General features: G+C 34.3%; 1 protein-coding gene across 19 annotated transcripts in view; it reads left to right on the top strand.

The window, feature by feature from the left end:
* Window positions 1-18,557, top strand: part of map4k3a (mitogen-activated protein kinase kinase kinase kinase 3a) — a 143,532-nt gene that overhangs the window by 55,342 nt on the left and 69,633 nt on the right. For all 19 annotated transcript variants that reach the window (XM_073916889.1, XM_073916888.1, XM_073916884.1 and 16 more), the window contains exons 4-11: window positions 4,066-4,130; window positions 8,731-8,786; window positions 8,980-9,027; window positions 11,577-11,619; window positions 12,368-12,440; window positions 14,093-14,224; window positions 16,071-16,133; window positions 16,526-16,607. In XM_073916889.1, the coding sequence (XP_073772990.1) occupies window positions 4,066-4,130; window positions 8,731-8,786; window positions 8,980-9,027; window positions 11,577-11,619; window positions 12,368-12,440; window positions 14,093-14,224; window positions 16,071-16,133; window positions 16,526-16,607 (562 nt within the window). The remainder of the gene's footprint in view (window positions 1-4,065; window positions 4,131-8,730; window positions 8,787-8,979; window positions 9,028-11,576; window positions 11,620-12,367; window positions 12,441-14,092; window positions 14,225-16,070; window positions 16,134-16,525; window positions 16,608-18,557) is intronic.

Below are 18,557 nucleotides of genomic sequence, written 5' to 3'. Positions count from 1 at the left end.
AAATAGAATCGTCGATGCTGCCACGCCCCCATGTCACGTCAGCTTGGCTTGCCAAGCGGGGAAAAAACGGCTTGTTGAAGTGCTTGTAAAACTGCAGAAGCAGGAGACCTGTCGACAGAACTTAAACCCTCTCCTCTTTCAATGAAGTCGACGGTGTGTAAGCATTTTGGATTTAGTTATGTTGACAACGTTCGTGTTGTCGAAAAAAAAACAACAACACAGTTTTGCAAGCTCTGCTATGTACGTATTATGTACGGTTTGTCCGATAGACAACACCGGCATCGCGATCCTCCGCCCGCCCCCGTTGCAAATCCGCTCACGAAAAGTACACACTCAGGCCCTGTTTACACTGTCTTTGTTTTTAAATGGCATTTTAGAACGACAACGATTTGACATCCACAGTGGCGTGTAGCATTTCTGAGCAGCCCTCCTTCCTCTCTACCTCTGAAAATGCACATCACGTGACCACACAGACACAGACGCACACAAATCAGGTCCAGGCTGTCAGAGAACTGCTTCAATCTTTCACTCACTTGTACTTAATCATTTTAGCGAACACCGCAGATACTGTTGTTTGGTTCCTGTTGGTTGTGCGTCTTTTTTACTGACACCATTATAACGACACAGATCACTGCCTATTCACGAGTCCCGCAGAAAAAAGTGATTGACAGGTGGTAAATATGTGTGTATCTTGCCTTTATTCATTTACTGTATGATTTGTTTATGGGTAAAACAATGACCATGCAGGTCAGGTAGTTTAAACGGTAGGCTACAAATAATTAATTAGTTAATTATTCATAATCAAAAATCGAATCGAATCGTGCCTTTAGAATTGAAAATATAATCGAATCGAGGATTTGGAGGATCGTGACACCCTTATTTTGGAATGTTTTAGGCCGGTGTAAGATTCTGACAATATGATAAACTTGGATAAAAAAAAAAAAATCATGTTTCATCGTACTACTGTACTACTTTTTCTCATTGAACACAATATATTTTATTTTAAGAAACATTTAAAATATTTTGGAACAGTAAACATTCTTTTTATATAAAGTGAGAATGTTCAGGTCCAGAGCATGCTTGGATGTTGGTGCAAAAGCTATTGGTTTTTTAAACGTTTTTTAAATCGTGAACTTACCAGTAGCTTTTGATGTGGAGGGTCATTATATGCTGGAGATACTGTTGCTATAAAAACTAAATAAAATTGCCGTAAAAAAATAATAATAATATTAAAAGAATGTACATATACCGTAGAAATGGTATAACAGAAAGTTTTTGCTGTTTTAAAACCTTTCCGTTTCCGTTTGGAATTACAACAGTTTGTATATGTGCCTCCCACTTGTTAAGGGACCAAAAGTAATTGGATAGAATATTAATCATAAATCAAACTTTAACTTTTTATGATTTCATGCTGAATTCAAACGCATACATTTAAAAAATGTGCAAGAAAAATATAATTCCACAACTGAGTTAACTGAGTAAACTTTTTGTCTAGTAAGAAAAAAGGTGCATAAACAATAGTGGAAAGACATTTACCAAATTCCAGCACGCTCATCAAAAATATCATGTTGTTTTGCTTTAACACATCATTCGATAACAAAAACGGGTGCTGGGGTGCAGCTTTAATGGACGTTCTAAAGTTTCTTGTTCCTTCTAAACCTGTTTAAAATTATTTAAAACGTTCCCTTAGGTGAAGTTTGTCATCAAAATGGTTAAGCATTATTATCTCCCTGAAATATCTGGAGCGTCTGTAATCTCAAAGAGCGAACCGTACCCTCATTTAATTTCATCTTCTGAGGTGCAAGTAATTTATTAAATAAGAGTCCAAATGGCTTTTCCTAATGCAGCAATTTCCATTTTTCTTTTTGATATTTGGTGCCAGTTTGTCAGGAAGTTTTTGTTTTTTAATCTTTACATTTAAACAGTGCTGTATTCACAAATGTTTTATGCAATATTCTGGTTTTAAACATACATCTAATTTGCATCTTTGAATGGAAATGTGGCTATAGATACCAGGGCCGGGTGATATGGCCCAAAAAAATATTGGTCAATATCAGTAAATATCCCAATAAATGCTAGTTAAGCTGGGTTTTTTGATTGTATGTGGAAGCCAGACAGTTAATTGTTTAATTCAAGCTAGTTTTTTTATTGTCAGAACATGATAAACACGTCAATAATTACATAGTTATTATGGATGTCCCAATCAGTTTTTTTTGCCCTCAAGTCCAAGTCATTTGATTTTGAGTATCTACTGGTACTGAAATCCAATCCGATACTTCTATAAGACATACAAAAAGAATGAATAAAAACAAAGAAACAGATCCAGGATGTTCCTTATTTTTTATTTAGTTTAACTTATTTTAACCTTCAACAACTCTGTTAACAAACAGAGCACATCTGTTAGGTAGCTTGAACAATTAAGTAATAAATAACATAAATTCTTTACTTTTGGACCTCAGTGCAACAGTAAATTTAAAAAAAGCTAATATAAAAACAAATAGCACCTCAACTTAAAATACCCAGCAGACACGTAAACAAAAAAAAATAAATAAATAAATAAAAGTGCCACAGTCTTTGCAAAGCTAGTAGTGTGCCTTTAGGAACTATAGATGCATAACTATAGATGTGTTAGAAATATTGAGAATGTATATTGTTTGAATATTTAATCAGTTCCATGCATGTTCAATAAAAAAGGTCAGGAGAGAGTTTTTTTCAATGTCAAACATTTAAGTAATTTATTGGATATAAATGAAGAATTTGATTCACAGAATTCTGGTATCCTAAATGCAATGCAAGAGTTACATTCAGGAGGTGCGCAACAACTTTAACTTTAACTTTTCTGATTCACGCTTTTATACGTAGCTGGTATAACAGGTGGTTTAGTGGAAGTCGTCACTTGTCAATCATACTCCAGTCCTCTATTGGCCGCATACATACATACCTCCTCTTTTTCTACTAATTCTCTGCACAACGTCAAAAACACAAGACTTCTCAACTGCAATTTCTGTGCCCACAGGAAGTTTCACTGCAGAGCTCAAGTTAATTTTAGACTATCAGGCCTTTGCATTTCTATCAGCTTAATCTACTTCTGCAAAAATGCTTCATTAGTATGCAAAACATATCACACATACGTTTGGGTAATATATATCACCCTAAGCAATACAAATACAATTGTTTAATGAAAAGAAAAAAAAAAGACAAAAATAATAAAAAATATATTCATTTTTCCACAATAATATACATATATATTCGAGTCCACATCAGGAGGTTACTTCCGATTCCGATCGAGTCTAAAACCATGTAATCTGGCACAATTTCTGATAAGGTGATCGGTTCTGGACATCCCTAGTAATTACTTAATTAATGACTTTATGTATTTAATGGAATTTGTATTCAGAATTATTCAAAATACGGGTGATTTTAAATCATTAAAGACGTTTTTGTTCCCTGAGATGATGCAGATTTCAGTTTATGTTCAGTAAAATCGACATCGAAAAAATGTTATTTAAATATTAATTAAAAATTAAGTATTATTTAAATAAAACATTTGTCCTAGTGCTAAGTCATTAAATGCAAGTCATTAGTCTTTTTTTCTTAGGGAAAATTGTAGGAGTCAACAACATATATGAATACTTCAGAATTTACTACTACTTAATTTTTACGTTTACAGACTTTTTTTTATTCTGTAAACATTTTATATTTGAAAAACATTTGGATACAGCGAGATTTCACTGTTAAAAGATTGATATATATCCATATGCACAGACAGATAGTTGGGCGATCAGTTTAAGTAGGTAATAAAAGTAGTGTTTCATGTCTCGTAGGCAGCGTGTCTCCTAAATATTAGTCTAGACATTAGTGCAGGTAGAGTGCAGAAATGGAGAAGGGTGTTTTTGATGAAAGCAGGTTGCTTGTGAGTTATGACTCTGTCTCCCGCTTGCTGTGTCATGACCCAGAAAAGTGTGCATCCTTTCACTCTCCCTATGGGGCTGCCATGGGGGACTATTTCAAGACACATCGATTGAAATATAATTTGTTGGTGTTTTTCTTTCTCTGGCTTTTCAGGAGGGATAAATTATGGATATCCATGGAATACTGTGGAGGAGGTTCGCTGCAAGACATATATCACGGTAAGTTACACCGCACAAAGGTAAACAATCAACTGCAGCGCTAACTCAAACTCACTCGGTGGTCAGTATTTCAGTGCAATGCAATATCTCCTTTCCATTCATTATTTAAAGAAATATGTCACCCAGACATGAATGTTCCGTCATCATTTATTCATCCTCATCTTGTTACAAACCCTTATGATTTTATTTCCTCTGTAAAACACGACATGATTCATTTCGAAGACTGAGGAAATTCACCTGATCGCCTCCAAAATTGGTCAACATGAAGTCAAAATACTGAGGATGCTAAATTGCATCCCGAAAAGTTATAGCAAGAAGTAGGTTTTACATTCATTGACATTTATAGACTGATTTTAATTCAACATCAGGAACTGGAACTGACACCAGCAAGTGTCTCTTTGAACATTCATTGAAATCATCAGCTTATTTTGACCCGATTTGCTTCAACTTCACTCAATATAAACTCAAGGAAGGCAGAAGTAAAGCTGTGAAAGAATTTCTGATATCTTAAATAATGTTACCAAGGCAACAGGTAAAGCTGTTCTTGGCTGCTTTTGAGGCTCTTAACGTGCTAGGAATTTCATAACTCGACACGCATATCAGTAGAGATGTAATGATTCACTGCAAAATCGATACAGATATGTGACTATAAAATTCAGTTGCGATGTTTAACGAATTTCGATACGTGTTTTGAACAGTAGAGATGGAAATACTTGCTCAGTATGCAATTTAGCGACAAACAACTGGTTGTAGGAAATAGTTTAAAGCGGCAACGAGTGTGGGTGTTTATATTAAGGATTCATCCTCAATCTATTTAGATGAGTGCCGGAAATCAGATGTTTAGCCAACTTGTAACTCAGGCATTGTAACCTACAACTTATTTCAGTATTAATTGCTGGGAATGTAATTTAAATGATGAATTGAGAGAAACATTACTTTTAGAGTTTTCTGTCGTTAGCAGTGGTTGGGGGTTTTGCTGGCGCCACCCTTTGACTTTTTGAATTCATTGATTTTTATAATTACTAAAATTATTTAATGTGTATCTATATAACCAATTTATCTAGTATGGCCATACACCCAAAGCGCTTCACAAACAATCATGAGGTGGGGATTGGGGGGTATCTTTCCACACCAACACCAGTGTGCAGCATCCACTTGGATGATGCAACGGCAGCCACAGGACAACAGCGCTGTTGTCCACACACCACACACCAGCTATTGGTGGAGAGGTGAGATATTTATAGAACCATTTTGTTGGATGGGGAGGATTGGAAGGCCATGATTGTTAAGGGTTAATGAAGGAAATTTGAACAGAACACTGAGGTTACACCAATACCCTTTATGAGAATTGCCGTGGGATTTTTTGATAACATCGGATAACATCACTATACTGGGGCATTAGGACTCACACAGACCACAGGTTGAATGCTGCCTGCTGGTCTCACGAGCACCACTTCCAAAAGAAACTTAGTGTCACCATGTGGTCTCCCATTCAGGTACTACAAAGTGTATAGTTGCAATCATAACAACTAAAAAGCCTCAAAAGTACATTATGATTTCCAACAGCTGCAATATTTGTCAAACTGTAAATTGTCCTCTTAATGTTGCTGTATGTGGGCGGAGTAATACACAAGGGTAAAGGGTTAAGATGCTGGACGAGTGCTGTTACTTGCAGAATATCGCATGGCTATCATCCAATCAGATTCAAGAACCAGACAGAACTGCTGTATAAATTGATATAATGGATGCATTGATTTGAGAGTTCTTTCTGTTTCCATTGCTAGTTTTTACATAAACAGACTTTGACCTCCTCCGTTTAGCAGTTCGATTTTTCACAGGTAGCCTACAGTCAAATCTAAAGCAACAAAAATGCAAGTAAACAATCACCCCAGTTTAATCCCTTTTGTGAACCATTCCTTGAAGACCCAGCATAAACAACATGGATGCATTGAACCCAGTCATTTGTAAGCTCCTATTTCCGACGCCATTTATTTTAGTTTTTTACATAAATAGGCTTTCATCTCCTCCAATTAACAATACGATTCATGACAGATGGCATAAGTATAAAAATCTTTTCTTAAATGTTGGAAAGTGTCCCTCTGCATGTTCCCAGGAGATAAATTTAGCTGAACTCACTGGAGTGGCCCTGTCAGATCATTAGAGCTCATTTTCGCGGCAGCTGTCGGCTGTTCTGTGTTCCTCTCAGAGACTCTGCGTAGGGGGGTACATGGTGTTATAGCGCTAACGTGTTAGGTTAGCGTCCAGCCCCGCATCCCACGGTTTAAACCCCCTGCTGCCTCGGCTGCAGGGTCGCGGGCTTGATTAGAGACGAGGCCGACCGGCTCCAGTCCTCCTACACACAACTGATAGAGAAGGACACGTACTGTATAAGACATCAGTAGAGCTCTGCTTGGTCAAACATGTCTTTAAATAACTCTCCGAACTAGTAAATGAGCAAGGAAAGGGAATGTGAGGAGAAATGGTGGATGTACTGCAAAACCAAAGCCTCAACACCTATTTGGAGGTCAATGGAGTGTAACTACGGGCAAGAAAAATGGGCCTAAATACACTTTTCAGATTTATTTTGGTTTATATGTTTCTAATGTGTATTTACATACATAATGTGTATGTAATTTTTATTATTTAAATAAAGTTTGAAAGTAAGTGGTTTTTAATTCTACAATAATGCATTAAATTAAAGGCATGTGTATAAATTTACTGAAGAGTTCCATTTAAATTTTATGCTGTTCTTTCAAATTTTGTTTCATCAAAAATCATAATTTATCTTTTTTTTTCTTTCATTTTGTTAGGCTTTTCCAGCTTTAATAATTCTAAATACAAATAGTTATTGAGCATCATATGAGCAAAATGTTATATATTTTTAAGGATCATTTGACATTGAAATCTGAAGTAAGGACACTGACAAGGTTAAATTGAACTTTAATAATATAGAACCAATCACCATCAATCTAGGGACTGTAGATAGCTGGTGAACTACTTTCATACACATACACAGACTGGGGTGACAATTCATCTTCCAGCAGGACAGTGACCCAAAGCACATCGCCAACATATAAATGGAGTGGCTTCACAACAACTCTGTAAATGTCTTGAGTGGCCCAGCCAGAGCCCAGACCTAATTCCTATTCAACGTCTCTGGAGACACCTGAAAATGGCTGTACACTGTCGCTTTCCATCCAACCTGATAGAGCTTGTGAGGTACTGCAAAGAGGAATGGGCAAAAATTCCCAAAGACTGGTCTATCAAGCTTGTGGCATCATACTCAAAAAGACTTGAGGCTGTAATTGCTGCCAAAGGTGCATCAACAAAGTATTGAGCAAAAGCTGTGAATACTGATGTACATTTTATGTACATTTTTCAGGTTTTTTATTTTTATTAAATTTGCAACAATTTCAAAAAAACTTTTTTTCACATTGTCATTATGGGGTATTGTGTGTAGAATGCTGAGGAAAAAAAATATTTAATCCATTCTGGAATAAGGCTTTACATACTAAAATATGGAAAAAATGAAGTGGATGCACTGTATAAATTAAATCAATAAAATATTACATCTTAATGCAACATTTAATTTTATTGTTACATAATATTATAGTTTTTACTACATTTTTGAAAGATATATAATATAATTATATAATTAGTTCTTGGTAAGCATAAACTTAAAAAAAATAATTTAAACCACTTCATATAAATTTTTTTAGTTATAAAAAAAACTAGTTCTACTTAATGTCATTCATGCTACTGCTAAGACATTTAAAAGGAACATTTGTTGAAAATATTTTATTATTTAATATTTATATCAATAAAAATTATAACTAAATGCAACATTTATAATTATATTATTAAATAATATTATCGTTTTTACTACATTTTTTTGAAGAAATAATGATTAGTTCTTGGTAAGCATAAAAGACTTAAAAATTCATTTGATCTAGTTCATATAAAAATCTTTTAGTCAACATAAAAATCAAAACTTAATTTCATTCATGCTACTGCTTAGACATTTTTTTCATAATCATAAACTTCCATCAGTGTAATAATTTGCACTGAAGCAACCTTTATACTTGTTCTCCATAATTGACCTTCATATCATATTATATTACATCATACTATGTTATAATCACATCGTCTTACATTATATTACAGATGTAAATGTGTTTCAGAGACATTTTATGAATGTAAAGGCCCTTCTCCTTTCCTTTTCTTTCTCTTCCTTCAACCCATCTATTATTCACTCCTTCCCATTAGCACACTTCCTGTTTTGTGACATTTTAATCAGCAATAAAAGTCTCTGTTGATTTAAAGAAGATTAACTGCTCTGCTGAAGTGTCAAAGGTTTCGACCGTCAAACATCCTACATTTTTTTTTTTGCAGACAGATGAGATTTTCTTGAATTTTCTGTGCTAAAATAACAAGCTGTGCTAGCTACTATCATATTATAAATTGGATGTTTTGAAAATATATTAGCGCTAATTACTAGAACTTCTATGTTAAGCTGCTTTGACACAATCTACATTGTTAAAGCGCTATAGAAATAAAGATGAATTGAATTGAATAGTTTCTATTGTATATGTCTCCACAGTGACCGGGCCACTAACAGAATCACAGATAGCATATGTAACAAGAGAAACCCTTCAGGTAAGCCATTTTCTTGGACTTTGTTTTGACAGCCAAAGCAATCCGCTGTGACCATGAAAGCTGCCTTTGAATTTTTAATGGTCGACATGTTGACAGATACTACATAGATCTTTGTTTTCTTAAAAAGGCATGCGTTTTCAAGATTAATGTGGATTTAAATGACTTTTTACTGTGTTTTTCTTGTGTCTTTTAGGGTTTATATTACCTGCACAACAAAGGAAAGATGCACAGAGACATAAAGGTACTTTTATTTATGATTGATTGATTCTTTATTTTGTGTGTTGGATTAATTTTATTGTATTCAAGTTGATTGATAAGCGCATTAACCCACATTCTGGTTTGTTTATGAGCCAATCAAAACACTAACTCTAATCAGGTAGAGTGATAGTATGGTTTTACCTTGCAAAAAAGGCGGTGTTTTGCGTTTTTATTTTCTCAGTAATTGCATGGATATTACATGAGCTTTAAGAATGTTCATTCATTCATTTTCTTTTCGGCTTTGTCCATTTTTTTTTATCTGGGGTCGCCACAGTGGAATGAACCGCCAACTTTTCCAGCACGTTTTATGCAGCGGATGCCCTTCTTGATGCAACCCATCTCTAAGAAACATCCATACACACTCATTCGCACTCGTACACTACAGACAATTTAGCCTACGAAATTCACCTGTACCGCATGTCTTTGGACTGTTGGGGAAACCGGAGCACCTGGAGGAAACCCACACGAACGCAGGGAGAACATGCAAACTCCACACAGTAATGCCAACTGACCCAGTCAAGGCTCGAACCAGTGACCTTCTTGCTGTGAGGCAAAACACATTTTTTAAGCTGTTGACAGTCGTATATGTGTCCCACACGGCTAAAAACACTATTAGGACACCTTTATTTCACAAAAAAGTGTAAATTGGTTGTTTTTGCGTTATTTCAAGCAAATTCGTACTTCCGGTTTGAAACGAATTTTTGAAGCTGCGTCACGGTCATGACATAATAGCGTTGTATTCCAGCGTGCAGACTGGGCGTCTGTGCCAGAGTGAGTCTTATTACGTCTTACAGTGTGATGCATTAATGCATGAGTAAGGCTTGGTTCAAACCAATCAGCGCGTTCTATTGTGCAACTTCATTAATATTCATTACTGTCAGAGTGTAGACGGCAAAGACGCCACGTGGTGTTGGCAAAACAAGCGTGAAGTGTTGCTTTTATAGTTTGCTGCAGTTAAGTTTCGTTTTCATTTTCTCTCTGTGAGAGCGCAGACTCACTTTTGTCGGGAGGGACATTAATGAATTCCCTGAATGAAAGAGCCAAACTGCAGTTAAAGTCCACCATTTAATAATTTGGCAAATAATTCGACTACAGATGTCCATGTAAACACAGTCACATTGTCTGCTGTGGGTGTGTGTTTTGACTACTCTCATACCAAGCCTCTTTTCTTCCTCCGACACTCCCCCCTAAACAGAGCTGGACACGCCCACTTTTCTGACTTTTTCCAAAGTAGAGGTGTGAAAACACACTGCTGAAACGAGGGGGTTTCATGGCCATTTAAAGAGCCCCTATTTTGCATTTAAAAGGGTCATATTTTGTTTTTCGGGGTCTCCAACATGCTGATATGTTGGTGGTGAATGTTGCAGCAGCAACATTCTGTGTGGATGTTTTTCAGCAGCAGGAACTGGAAGGCTAGTCAGGCCACAGCCGCAATTCTGGCCATCTCTCAGTGATAGTAATCATCACGTCATGATCAATCCCATAATCCCTCGCACTTTGCTGGTGCCTGAAGAGAAAGGCGTGTTCGCATTTTACTGGATCCGGTAGTTCATATATGATCGTGTTGATGTCAATTGATATTTATATATCAATTAAAAAATGTATATTTTTAAACAAGGTGTACTTTCAGATTTAAACCTCAGCTGGATATTTTCATTTACTTAGAGCTGTGTTACACACTGCATGGAAGGTCATTCTCAAAAACCCTTAATAGGGACTCTTTAAACATTATAATTTAATTTGAGCTTTTTCCATAAATAAGCATAAAGCTTTTTTTTAATGTGTTCAAAGTAGATTTTTTTTGTCAATAAGATTTAAATTTTAAAAGTTTTAACCACATTTACAATAAAAAACAGTAATATCACTCTGAAGTTTTATCTGTGAAATAAACAAAACGAGTTTCCCCCACAGACCAAAGACATGCGGTACAGGTGAATTGAACAAACTAAGTGGGTGTGTGCAAGAGTGTGTTGGTGTTTCCCAGTGTTGGGTTGCTACAGGAAGGGCATCCGCTGCGTGAAACGTGCTGGATAAGTTGACGGTTCATTCCACTGTAGTGATCCCAGATTAATAAAGGGACTTAGCTGAAAAGAAAACGAACGAACGAATGAATGAATGAATGAATAAACAAAACGTGTATACTCAATATATTTAAAATTTGCATATTTCATCTGTGTGCCGCTGTTAATGAAAACACCCTTAATAGAAAGCCCTCGGTGCATTTTAAGGGTGATTTGGTAAAGCCAAATGTGCAATCGCTAGTAAAGCCAAAGAAAATGTGTTACCTGGCCAGAGGGAGCTGTAATTAGTATGACTCAGATGGTGCTTTCACATCTCTGATCATAGATGAAAGCTTGTGTTGAAAGAGCGATTTCATATTAAAAAAAGATGGGATGCTGAAGTCTGTCAGCTTCATTTTCACATTTCATCTCACAGTAATGCCTTCAATAATGTCTTGTAATAGTTGTTTTAGTCTCATATTACAGTGTCTTGTAATTTGCGTGTTTTTTTTTTTTTTCCTGTTTGTATCAGGGTGCCAATATTTTATTGACGGACAATGGTTATGTCAAACTAGGTAAGAAAACCTTTTTTTTATTATTTGTATTCAGGTTAATGTTTAAACGTGTTTTTGAATTGTCCAGAATTCTTGTTGGAACCATGCTGTTTTATATTACAATCCTGCTAAAAAAAAAAAAAACTACTTAAATATAGGCCTAGGCAGGTTGGCCAGTTTTAGCTTGTTGACCAGCCTGGTTTTAGAGGGGTTTTGGCCATTCCAGGCTCGTTTCAAGCCATTTCCAGCCTGGTCTTTGCTAGTCAGGCTGGGAGATGACCAGCCTAGCCAGGCTGGGACCCCAGCCAAAACCAGCTATGTCCAGCTCAAACTAAGCTGGTAAAGCTGGTTTTAGCTGGTTTAAGCTGGTCATTTTCCTGCCTGAACACAACATGTTTGGATGTTCGGTAAGTTCCAAAAGCTGTTTTTTTATCCGTAGGTTTGGTCCTAAAATTGACATTTCTGAAAGTTATGTATTCATTTTTTTTTTAATCGGCAATAAACAAACCAAGAAAACCAAACTACAAGTGTGCATTTACTCATCTAGCCAGATGCCAGTGTGTTTTTCTGGAAGATGTGGTTAATGGTGTTGTGTTGTGACTGAGAGGAACACCTCATGTTGTCACATTTGATCTGCTGTGGCATTACGCAGCTCTCAGGTTTCATAATTCATAAGACAGAATTAGACACTGTGGTGTGAGCTGTACACATACAGGAGGTGTTTGTTGGATTGTAGTAAAGATAACGTTTTGTGTCTTTTCCTCTGCAGCTGATTTTGGCGTGTCTGCACAGATCACAGCCACACTAGCTAAACGAAAATCCTTCATTGGGACGCCATACTGGTGAGTGGAAGTTTTTTGTACTCAAGTTTGTTACATTGCATAGATTATATAATTACACATCAGGGGTTGAACGACTTTTTATTTTTGGAAATTGGCTTTTATGTTGTCAAAGTGGAGTCGACGTCGACTACTCGCTGGTGATGTCATCAATAAAACATAAGATACAAATGTTTTGCAACATGCCACAATTTGTGATTTATTTGCAGGAAATATATACTCATGCTGTTTGAAAGCTCATAACAGGTTGCAAAAACAGTGCAATACCAATGACTAAATTTAGTGCAAATCAAATGCCCTGTCAACACTTAAATTTCATTAATAATTCAAGTACATTTAGTACAACATTACTCAACATTCATTAGTATTTCTGGTCAAACCACATGATCTGTGCAGCACGACTAGTCGACATCAGACAAAAAGCATTACAGCAGAGCATTGAACTCGACCAGTCGACTAGTCTGTGAACCCCTATTACACATGTATGCAATATAATTATTAGAAAAAAGTCTTTAGTTTATTATTATTATTATTATTATTATTATTATTATTATCGTTTCTATAATCGTTATTATTATCGTTTCAACATTTAATAATATTAAACTTTTATCATGCTATAATTGATATGCCAGTGTTTTCTTCATTAATTCATTTTCTTTTCGGCTTGGTTCCTTTAATAATCTTGGGTCGCCACAGCGCAATGAATTGCCAACTTATCCAGCATATGTTTTACACAGCAGATGCCCTTCCAGTTTGCAAGCCATCACTAAGAATCACCCATACACACACATGCACTATGGACAATTTAGCTTACCCAATTCACCTATACCACGTCTTCGGACTTGTGGGTGAACCCGGAGCACCCAGAGGAAGCCAGTGTTTTAATGGAACAAAAATGTAAAAAGCATTATAATGTATAAGCATAACATTGTATTTATAATAATTAACAACATTATGATTAAAAATAATAATGACAATTTTTATAGTATCCTAGACAGCATCCTAAATGCATACATTGTTGAACTTTTTTACGTTTTTGTTAATTAAAAAAAAAGATCGGTTATAGCATGACAAAAGTCCAATATCATTAAATCCTTGCCAAAACAAAAACAACAACAACAACAACAACAACAACAACAACAACAACAACAACAACAAAAATCATCATCATCATTATTTTTGTTGATATTATTATTATTATTGTTATTATTATTGTTGTATTTTATTATTTTATTAATTATTTTGTTCTTGGCAATACTTTAATTGTATCAGTAATTTTTATTAAATAGCTTGTATGCCAGTAGTTTAACGTTTTCATTTGAATAAAACAAAATAAGAAATTATTCTGATAAATATTAAGAACATAGGAATAATTATTTAATCAACCATCAAAAAAGTAACAAAAAAGTGCTAATAAATTCTCAAAAAAATAAAATTTAATTATTATTATTATTATTATTATTATAAATGTAATGTATTTTATTCTCTTGCCAGAATGATTTTGCTCTGTGGTGTTTTAACAAACCTCACAATTAATCTGTTGCATTTGATAAGTTTTTCTTTCCTCTGCTCACCTGTCCATCAGTGTAGCGTTTATACAGTATGCTGGTGAATGTACTCTGAGAAATGATTTTTGCTGTAATCTGTGTGATCAGGATGGCTCCAGAAGTTGCTGCTGTGGAGAGGAAAGGAGGCTACAATCATCTGTGTGATATCTGGGCTGTCGGCATCACTGCCATTGAACTAGCTGAACTGCAACCACCCATGTTTGACCTGCACCCAATGAGGTGAGGCTTAGCAATAGTGTCCCAGTTTAACAAGCTGAAGTACATTTGAAGTAAAAATTGTTCGCCCTCCTGTGATTTTTATTTTATTTTATTTATTTGTTTTTTTTTTTCTTTTGCAAATATTTTCCAAATGATGTTTAACAGCAAGTATGTTTCAATTATATTTTTTCTTCTGGAGAAAGTCTTATTTGTTTTATTTCAGCTAGAATAAAAGCTGTTCTTAATTTTTTTAAACCATTTTAAGGTCAAAACTATTACCCCCCTTAAGCATTTTTTTTTCCAGAACAAACCATCATTATCCAGAGATTTGCTTAAATAACCTAACTTAACCTAATAAACCTAGTTAAGCCTTTAAATGTCACTTTAAGCTGTATAGAAGTGTCTTGAAAAATATCTAGTCAAATATTGTGTACTATCATTATGACAAAGATAAAATAAATCCGTTATTAGAAATGAATTATTAAAACTACATTATGTTTTGAAATGTGTGGAAGAAATCTTTTTTCTGTTATACAGAAATTGGGGGCAAATATACAGGTGGACTAACAATTCAGGAGGGCTAATAATTCTGACTTCAACTGTACATGTAAAAAAAAGTACAAAAGTAAATCTGTATAGAAAAGCATGTTTGCAAATGTTTGTTAACTTCAGTAACACTTCAACAGAACATTTACTTAAATAATGAAAACAAAAATTATTATATATATTAATGTTATAATTTATTTTTATTTTTTATTTATCAAAAAGTCAATATTGCAGCAGAAACCAAACTGTTGAGCATATACTTGTGGAATGCCCTATTTTTAATGTTATCAGACAACATTTTCTCTCTGGAGAGACTTTAAATGAAATATTTTTAAATGTGAATCCTTCTAAAATTTTAGAATTCTTAGAATTTTATCAAAAGTAAACCTTAAAAAACTGTTTTAGATTTTTGTCTTATAATTTATCATTATTATTTTTTGTATTTTACCTTGTGTATTATTTATTGCTGTTGATGACTTTATATTGTCAGAATATTTTTATAACTATAGAAAAGTGGTATTTATAAAATGTGGTTGATCTGTTTTTGCCATGACATAGCTAAAGAAGCTGAAACGCCAATTAACTTAAAATTATATCTATTGTTTATTTATTAATGAACCTACTTCATTATAAGAATTTGTTATTTTTGGCAATTTCTTGAATTTAATTTGTTGGTTTTGGTTAGATTTGTAGTTGTTTTAGAATTGATCATATTAATGTAATATATTTGTATTTATTATGCGAGCCAAATGCATAATATATTTGTATTTTATTACATATTTTTGCATATATTTTTATTTATTTTGATTCAATTCTATCATTGAACTGCAGATTTTATTGTATTGGGTAGGATTAGAGATGTAGAATAAGATCATACAGAATATGTGCTTTATAAGTACTAATAAGCAGCCAATATCTCAATAACCTAGCAACTAGGTAATAGTGAGAATTGGTTCCTGAAGTGTTACCAAATGTATTAATTTGGATTGATTTGGATGATTCTGTAGGGTGAATCATGCTTAAAATGTAATAAACAAATGACTTGCATAAATAAATGCAATAAAGCAAATATAAAAGTGAAATAAACAGTGTAAATAAATGCAAATATACAAATTACACTGAATGTCAACTCTGCATTGCAGATCTATGCTTATATGTGACTATTGCAGATGCACACATTGTGATATCGTTGCTGAAACGATATATCGTGCAGCCCTACAGTGAAGCTATATTACTGTTAAAGTGCTTTAAATTACCACATTTCTTTACTAAACCAAACATTTATAGCTTGTGACAACCCAATCTATTCTTGTCTCTTCAGGGCGCTGTTTTTGATGACGAAAAGCAACTTTCAACCCCCCAAATTAAAAGACAAAGTTAAATGGTAAGTGATAATTATGTTTTCAGGCAATTCTTATGTTACCTGACTGTGTAAAATCCTTGATACCAAGAGGGGTTTGAGTGAGTTTGAGTCTGTACTTTATGCGCCCTGTTCTTTAATTTCATTAATCAGCTATGAAATTTGGGCCAAGCACTCTCATTTGCCCTAAACACTGGCTTTTATGAATTTTGATAAGGTTGGACTTGACATTCTCTTATCTTGGCTGATTATGAGTCTGGTCAGGTTTTCTGCCGAATGGTTTCTTCTCCATTACCTTGCAGCTCTGTTAAATCAAATTAGCTTAATTACATTTAGAGCTAACAAACTGCACGCTCTCGCAGTCCAAATGCTCGTTACGTGAGAGATTTATGGAGACTTCTTTCTGTCTTCTGAAGGACCAATAATTTCCACAACTTTGTGAAGCTGGCGTTGACAAAAAATCCAAAGAAACGGCCTCCAGCGGATAAGTTACTACAGGTAGGACAAGTTTGTTTGTTTGTTTGTTGTTGTTTTTTCATGTTTCCAGTTGTAATCTTCTGTAATGTTTTAGATTTTAGACGAATATTTTATATTTTTTCATTCTTTACCTGTTACATTTATTTTTTAATAATATTTGTATATATTACATAAACATACATTTGGTTTTTTATAGTTATATATTTTATATAAACTATTTATTGTATATATACTAATTATTTTCTATATTATAAAAAAGATTTTCTAAAATTTGTATTTAATGTTTTTATTTCAGTAATTGTATATATATCATTGCTTTTTACACATAGACTTTACTTGGGTGGGCCACCCAGGTATGTTAATGGCCGCCCAAGTATATTGACATGATTCAATTCAATTCAATTCAGCTTTATTTGTATAGCGCTTTTACAATGTAGATTGTGTCAAAGCAGCTTCACATAAATGGTCATAGTAACTGGAACAGTGTGGTTCAGGTTTTAGTGTTTAAGTTCAGTTCAGTTCAGTTTAGTTCAGTTCAGTGTGATTTAATCATTACTGAGAGCTCAAACACTGAAGAGCAAATTCATAGATGCGTAGCTCTACCAATCCTGAACCATGCGAGGCAGTGGCGACAGCGGAGAGGGAAAAAAAAACTTCACCTGATGGGAGTGAAGAAAAAAAACCTTGAGAGAACCAGACTCAGTTGGGCACGACCATTTTAATTTCTCCGCTGGCCAAAAGTCTTGTGCAGAGCTTCATTCGCCGTGGTTGAGGCTGGAAGATGGCCTCAGGGAAGACTCGTCGTTATACATGACAGTATAATGACAGTTTTTTGTTGTCGTTTCATTTACGATTATTCTCATTCTTATTCACTTTTTTTGTTTGTTTAATTAAGAAGTGGACATTTTCGTTTCGTTTTGTGTGTGCTAGATCTGTCAACACAGGCAGTATCTCGTGCGCTTTAGACCCGCAGAGACACGTCTTGGGACTGAAAAACAAAAATAAAAACCTGTCCGAGGTTTCTAAAGCTCCTAAAATGTCCAGGACTTGGATTTTGCTTTTGCCTTATAAAGCTGTCGTTATGAGTTTTTGCAATACCTTTTTATTTAAGCCTACTTTCACTTTGCTTTGCAACTGACAGTGCACACACAGTCACAAGAGTAAGAGAAACATTAAATATTTCATTCTTTAATCTAAACGACTCAGAAAAACTTTACCATATACTGGGAGAGGACGAAATGACTGGTCTAAACTGGCTGCAAAATATATGTACATCATTAGTAATGGTTAATCAATGCATTTGCCTTATTAAATGTACACTTAAATGTTAATTCTTTTAATTAATTTACATTTAGAGATATTGTCTATTTTTATTCCCTTCTCTGTCATTTATTTCTCATTAGCTGTGTATTTTATCAATTTTATTATGTCAATATATTACATATTTTATACATATTTAAAATGCTTTGGTGTTCAAGTTTGCTTTAAACTTGAAAAAAAGATAGAACAGGTTTGACCTGTCAGTGGGTGCACACGGCTCCTGAATAGCATAAAAGACTGCATTTTGGATTTCTTTTTTATTTCGTCTTTTTTTTTCTTTAACCCATTGAAAATAAACCATGTATAAGTGTCATAGTAAATAAAATTAATATTAAAAACTTTGTTTTGTTTGTCGCATATAGTTAACTATTTATGTGATGTGGGTAAATGGTGTGTTACAAACTTAAGCTCTGTGTGTGTGTGTGTGTGTGTGTGTGTGTGTGTGTGTGTGTGTGTGTGTGTGTGCGTGTGCGTGTGCGTGTGCGTGTGCGTGCGTGCGTGCCGTGTATGTGTAAATATATTATATTATTATATTAATATTATTATTTTGTTATTATTAAGAAATTTTATATAGTTTTTTTCATATTGTTTATATTTCTGTTGTAACTAATCATTTTATTTAATATGATATTGTAATATTATTTTTTATAT

The sequence above is a fragment of the Danio rerio genome, chromosome 11 (genome assembly GCF_049306965.1).
Source record: "Danio rerio strain Tuebingen ecotype United States chromosome 11, GRCz12tu, whole genome shotgun sequence".
NCBI classification, from domain to species: Eukaryota; Metazoa; Chordata; class Actinopteri; order Cypriniformes; family Danionidae; genus Danio; species Danio rerio.
This window is presented reverse-complemented; position numbering and strand designations above follow the sequence as displayed.